Source organism: Papaver somniferum, chromosome 7 (assembly GCF_003573695.1).
Source record: "Papaver somniferum cultivar HN1 chromosome 7, ASM357369v1, whole genome shotgun sequence".
NCBI classification, from domain to species: domain Eukaryota; kingdom Viridiplantae; phylum Streptophyta; class Magnoliopsida; order Ranunculales; family Papaveraceae; genus Papaver; species Papaver somniferum.
In genome coordinates this window covers 24,010,803-24,017,916 of record NC_039364.1, presented here as the reverse complement: position 1 = coordinate 24,017,916, position 7,114 = coordinate 24,010,803, and the positions used below count along the sequence as shown (strand labels likewise).

Sequence of the window (7,114 nt, the reverse complement as noted above, 5' to 3'; positions counted from 1 at the left end):
GTTATATCTTGAGAAATCGATTCTTTGACAATTCCGTGCTCGTAATCTTTTCTTCATAGTCATCTTCACCCAGTTAGTAGAGGTAATTGTTCCATTTTTTATTATACTTATGTAGTTAAATTAATCTATGATTATTTGTCTACTATTGATCATCTTGTGGACGAACCTGTTCTTGTTATGTATATACTAGGACCGGGACGAGAGTATGGTTAACTTTTTATTACTGCAAGTTACAGGGAAACTGATTATACTTTTAGTGATTTATATTCAGAACTTCTTCATCATGAGAAATATTTGAAAGTTGAGGAGATTGAGTCCAAATCTATTTTAGATTCTCAGAATTCTTCGTTTTACATTAACAAATCTTACATTTCTAAGCAGAAATCTCATGGATCTGATGAGAAATCCAATTCTAAATCTGAATCTAGCTCAAGTATTTGTCAAATCTGTAAAATTCTTGGTCATACTGGTTATCGTCGTAGATGGCATTATACTGCTACTTCGGAATCTACTTCTAAGAATGTTACAAATACTGGTTCAACTATAGATTTTTCTTTTACTTCTGTAACTACTTCAGGCACTTTGTAGTAGGCGTTTCACATTATTAAACTCAGTTCAACCTTTGTACTGATCCAAATGTAACGGACTATGGTGCAGCAAGTCACATGACAAACATTTCATTATGTCTCTCTAATGCCAAGTCATATACATGTAATGATCAAGTCATGGTAGGTGGTGATAAATTTCTTTCAATTGTGCAGACTGGTAATATTATTTTAGATACCAGTTCTGCTCAATTTCATCTCCATGATGTTATGTATATTCCAATTATTAAAGAAAATCTTTTTTCCATTGCTAAATTTACCAAAGAGAATTTTGTGTCTTTTGAATTTTTTGCTTGGGGTATGTCATCAAGGACTTGGAAACTAAAGCATTTGTTCCTAAAGTCTTTGTGAAATATAACTTGTATCCAATAGGAACTTTGTAGGATTCTCAAGTTGTTGCTCATACTGTTACGAAACATATTTATGATCTATGGTATGGTAGAATGGGACATACTTCTTCAACTATACTTCATTAGGTGGCTTCTTCAGCTGGTATTTCAATCAACACTTATTCTTCTTGGTTGTGTACTTGTTTCCAATTGGATAAGCATCATTGGATTCCATTTTATTATTCAGAGAGGGTACTAAGGCTTTGTACTTAATTCACCGTGGCTTATGGGGACCTGATCCTGTTGCTTCCTCATTAGGTTTTAGGTATTACATCTTGTTTATAGATGATTTTTCTAGGTTTCATTGGATTTATCCTTTGAAGACAAAAGATGAGAGTTTTGATTATCTTGACATTTCGAACATATGATTGAGAACTTTTCGGATAAATCAGTAAAAAAATTTCAATGTGATGGTGCATTTGAACTGGTCAAAGAAATGTTTCAGGACTTCTAACTTAATGTGGCTTTTGTAATAGAGTTTCTTGTCCTCACGTTCATCAACAAAATGGTTTAGTAGAGAGATAATATAGACATATCAATGAAATGGGTAACATTTTCTAGCCTTTCTAGCCCCGTTGCCTTAATAATTTTGGTATGCCTCTTTTTTGACAACCACTTAAAGCATAAATAGACTCCCCCACAAATGTTTTATCTTTTAAAAATCAATTTCAAATGTTATTCAATACTTTGTCTGATTATAACTTTCTTAAAAATTTTGGTTGTTATTGCTACCCCAATCTTGAACCATACAGATCTGACAAACTCATTCTAAAATCTGCAATGTGTGTCTTCTTAGGTAACAATTTTGTTCATAAGGGCTATGAATGTTATGATCTTACTACTCAAAAGGTCTACATATTTGTTCATGTAAATTTTGATGAAATTGTCTTTCCTTTTGCTACCATACCATCTATTCCTACTTCAAGTTGTTCTACTTCTATATCTGTTGAACTTTGAATACCTACTTCAAGTCTTACATCAAATTGTTCTCCTTCTAAGCCTATTTTATCTGTTGCATCAACTTTGATGGTTTCTCCTACATCAATTAATGCTACTCTCCCTTCTTCAAACAAACTCAATTGTTTATTCACCTGTTGTTGAATCCTTGAACATCATCATTCGAGCTTCTAATCCTGTTAAAACTTTCATTATTACGACTAGGTCTAGAGCTAGTATTACTAAACCAAAACCATTACCCAATTATTTTTTCTCTCGTTTTACATATCCCATTGTTTCATTATTTTCTACTCTAATTGAACCTCAAACCTACCAGACAGCTTGTAAGGATCCAAACTGGATTCAGGCGATACTTGAATAATTTATAGCTCTAGTTGCTAATGGTACTTGGGAATTGGTTCAGTATGATCATTCTTCTAATGTCCTGGGGTGGAGATATTTATAGATACACTTTTTGAAAAGAGTTATGAACAATTAGATGACCTTGATTTCAGAGAGACATTTAGTTATGTTGTCAAAATAGCTGTTAGATGTATTTTACCTATTCCTCTGACAAGGAATTGGAATTTAGACAACATAATGTATCAAATTCCTTTCTTCATGAAAATTTGAAGGAAACGGTGTGTATGCAGCAGCTTGCTGGTTTTATCGATTCAGACAAGCCTACATACATTTACATATTGAGAACGTCTCTTTATGGCCTCTAACAGGCTCCAAAGGCTTGGTTTGAGAGATTTTCTTCTTCTATTGTTGACTTTGGCTCTCTATGTTTTCTTATGATCAATTCTTGTTCCTTTATACCAAAGATCAAAATATGATGATACTCTTTTTTGTATGAAGATGATATACTTCTTACATGATCTTCTAATCTTTATTCGATACTTTGACCACCTTTCTTCAGCTCTCTTATCCTATGAAAGACTTGGGTACTTTACATTATTGTTTGGGGATAGGGGCATGTTACCATCCTACTTAAGCTAAACTTCTTCTCATCCAAAAGAAGTATATATACTCTGTAATTATTGAGCAAGTTTGACATGTTGCAGTGCAAACCCTGCAGGACTCCAATTGCCAATGGTCCTAGAATTTCTGCATATCAAGGTTCTCTTTCAGATGTCACTACTTATAGAAGTCTAGTTAGGGTTTAAAATTTTAACCATGACAATACTATATGTTTGTTTTTCTGTTAAGTATTTTGCTCGATTATGCACAAACCCACTGAAGACCATTTTCTTTTTTCTAAAAGAATTCTTAGATACCTTAAAGGTATTCTAGGTTCCGGGATTACTTTTACTTCAGGGGATACTAGTTCAACCGAAAAAGAATACAAGTCATTGGAAGTTGCATCAGCAGAGATGCTTTGGATATCGTTTTTTCTCACTGAACTTGGTATATATCTTGTTACACCTTTCTCTCTTTGTTGTGATAGTATGTCTGCAACAAGCTTGGACTGCTATTCGTTTTTCGTGCAACAAGCAAACCACTATACCAAATTCATCATTTAACAACCCAATTTAGAGTCGTTGCTAATTAACAACCAAAATTCGTTGTTGCTAAATTTTAGCAACAGAATGTTATCGTTGCTAAATTCATAACAGCTTGTTTTCGTTGCTACTAGCAACGACAGAGATTTTACGCGTTCCAGTCATCTGTATGCGTAGTAAAACTAATTGTTATTTTTCCGTCCAAGTCAAGGTAAGCTAATTTGAATCAGATAGATGATTCTACCCTAAATCCCACATTTTTTTAATCCTAGACTTTAGATAGACAACTTACGCCCTCTGTGATATTTTTCTTTTGATCGATTCACCCCCTTCTCTTCATCTAGCCGTAAGATAGAAGAAGAATAAAAGATATGAAACAGATCGCACCTATCTTTAAGCTTGAAGAATTTGTTGTTTCAATTGGTGAAGGAACCCTTATCTAAATCTCAGTGATTAAGTTTTCCAAATCAATTTGATTCGATTTCATTGCTTATTAATTTGATTTTTTTTTGCTGATTTTGTGTAAGAAAAAGGTATACAAATTTGGTCGCTACATCATTTCTTCAAATTATTTTTGTTCCATCACACTTGCAAGTTGTTGATCTCTTCACCAAAGGAGTTGTGCATTTTATTCTCTAATCTAGCTAGCAAGATGATGTACTTGTGTCATGCACACCTTGGGGGAGATGAGAGAACACTAATTGTACTAATTACCTTCGATAGACCGTAACCTCTCCGACTAACACAAAATTTACAAACTCTTCATAGACTCATGGTTGACCTTATATTTCTAGGTCGTATATATTATAAAAAGGGGTTACTTTTCTTATCATGGACGACCTTACATTTCTAGGCCATAAAACGGCCTACTAGTTTTAGCATTTTATGCGCCAAACTATCCTTGAAATTCGGCTTGCAAGGATAAGGTCACATAAGGCTTCTATACTTTACATACACTAGGGATCTAGGTGATATTGAACTATGGTCACGGGAAGAGACGCAGCCAAACGTTTTCTCAAGGGGGCAAATTCATATAATAAAAGTCTGTTCATACTAGCGGGTAGGAGGTCGAAGGCCGCCCGATTTTTTTCTTGTTGTTGCATTTTAATATTAACTAAGTGAAAATCAAATTATAAATATTTTAATTAAATTTAAAATTTTGGATCAATTTTTATTTTCATCATACATTTGATAGTATTTTTATTGTTTTCTATATTACTTAATATTATTGAATAAAGAGCATCATTACAGAAACTAGTTGGAAGCCTAACAAGCTAAACTCCAACAGCGTACTACCAGAATAGTTGAACAGGTTGTCGTACTAGCCTACCAACGAGCATTATGAGAAACTAGCCAAGGTAGCCGAAGCGGATATGCGTTGATTATATCGAAAGGGGCCAATTTTTTCTATATCATTAAAAATAAAATTTCGATATTATTATGCATATTCGCCCCCACAACGAGTAAAATTATAAAAATCATAGGCCTAAATTAGTGAAATTTCGATATTATTATGCATATTCGCCACGGGATTAACATCGAATGTGACTCCGGGATGCGACATGCGGATTGCAATAGCATATTATAAATCCACACACCACACAAACCTCGCCTTGATACCATCTTAGAAGTTCATCAGCTTAATTATTCTCAAAAATCGGTTATATCATTCCTCACAGGGTTATCTAAATAACAAAGGACTATCTCTAATAACCTGGTCAAAAGAATAAAGATGGGTTGGGTAATGCTTTTTTTTCTTTTCAAAAAGCACTTTCAAAACATATATATGGCATTAATTTTTGACATTGGTGTTGGTGTTTTGTAAAAGTTCTTTAAAGTGATTTTTTACCAAAAAAAATAAAAAAAACAAATAAAAAGATAACATGACAGAATAGATTTACAACAAAAGATTAGAAATATGAGCACAAAATTACAATTTATTCATATCAAGACTTTGAAATAAACCTCCAATACAGAATCAACTGGAGAAGAGGTCAAAACATTCAAACACACAAACCAAATACATAAAACAATAAATCCTCGCGCATGTGTTAACCAAATCACTCGTGATTGGGTTTCAATCAAATTATGATGATCACTAATTCCGGCGACGGCAAGTTCTTCGAATTTCTCCGCTCCTGCCTGTGAGAACTTGAAGAGCTCCCATTTTGATCATGGCTGCACCAAATTGAGTTTGGAAACTTGCTCCATTGTTTGCCAAGGAAAAAACGATTCCACTAGTCGAACGGTGGGATGCCATGGATTGATCGATTTCAAAAATTGCTCTCCCTGCTCTTGCCTGTCTGTAAGAACCATTATCAACGACTAAAGAACTACCAGGTGTTTGGTCTAGATTGATCAAGTTGTCGATCGGTGATCCTTGGGGACACCTTCCTCTCAGTTGATTACGTAGAGTGGGATTCATGGATGGATCGGGTCTACCAGTGTTTCTGTGATTGAAGAGTCTATCTTGGATAAATGAACAATGTGTTATCCCTACGGTATGACCTCCACCTAATAATATACAGAAAAAACGAAAAATGGCAGTCAGAATAACTTTAGACAACACGTAAAGCTAAACGAATCTACATTGGTATGTGAGGCACTGAAAATAGTACGTACCTATAAGAAGAACCATATCTCTAACAGTGAAACCTTTGCTGCCAAAGAAAGCTATGGATGAGGGGACTGAGATTGAAGGGCCTGGGAGGTTGACATTTCTAGCTTGGCCAGAAAAACCATCTCTCCTTCCTGTTTGTACTCTGTAATTCATCCCTCTAGCCTGCACGGTATAAAAAACAATATCAGATGAGCGTCAACTATATATCATGTTTTCTCTGCATGGCTAGCTCCCACGCGGTGCGTATAGCTACTTTGTGGAATTTTTCAATATTTGTACACATGCATGGTTAAGAAAAGATCTTGCAATATTGTAGTACCAAAGCGACGGCATCTCTAGTAGCGACGGCAATGATATCAGCACAGGAGACGAGTCTAGGGCAAGCTCTCTCAAGTGCAGACTTAATTTGATCGATAAGGTCATAGCCTCTGACGCTAAAGTTTGGAGGCGATGTTTTTTCACTTGAAGGGCCATCCAGGAGCAGGGACGCATCACATCCCTTCATTCAACCACAAAAAGCTTACCATTAGTATGCTAGTCAGGACTTCAAATAGTCCTAAAATAATTGAATGGCAAAATATTGCGGTGAAACATGCATACCGTAACAAAACAATCATGGAATTGCAATCGGAGGAGTGCAGCAACAATAGTAGGGTCTCTCGAAAACCTTTGGCGCACAACATTTCTGATGATGGATTCTACATTATTCGTTCCACACTTGCCATTGTAAAATCCTGCTTGCAAAGCGCCATGGCAGCTTGACAAGTTAAGCAAAACCAGAAGAACTACAACAACTCCAAAACTCTTCATTTTAGGATTTGTATTTGAGATTGATGAAGAAGATGTTTTCGAGTGAGTATAAAATGCAAACATCTCTTCTCTATTTATACATGAAAAAAAAAACAGCCCACTTGTTGTAGTAAAAGAAACAAGCGATCAAAGATGATGGTTGCACGACACAACGCACGTAGTATACAAACACTGGTTCATCAAACAATTTTTCTAAGCTGAAGATTGAGTTGGTCAATTAATCATGAGCTGAGATCGTGTTTTCACCTA

General features: G+C 35.1%; 1 protein-coding gene across 1 annotated transcript; it reads right to left on the bottom strand.

Moving 5' to 3' along the window:
* Positions 1-5,415: 5,415 nt before the first annotated feature.
* LOC113292890 (peroxidase 57-like) lies at positions 5,416-6,893 on the bottom strand. The gene is made up of 4 exons (XM_026541711.1): positions 6,656-6,893; positions 6,375-6,554; positions 6,058-6,217; positions 5,416-5,949 (listed from the first exon to the last, which is right to left on the bottom strand). Exons 1-4 carry the CDS (start codon positions 6,863-6,865, stop codon positions 5,534-5,536), a joined length of 966 nt encoding a protein of 321 aa, XP_026397496.1. The 5' UTR covers positions 6,866-6,893; the 3' UTR covers positions 5,416-5,533.
* Positions 6,894-7,114: the final 221 nt, after the last annotated feature.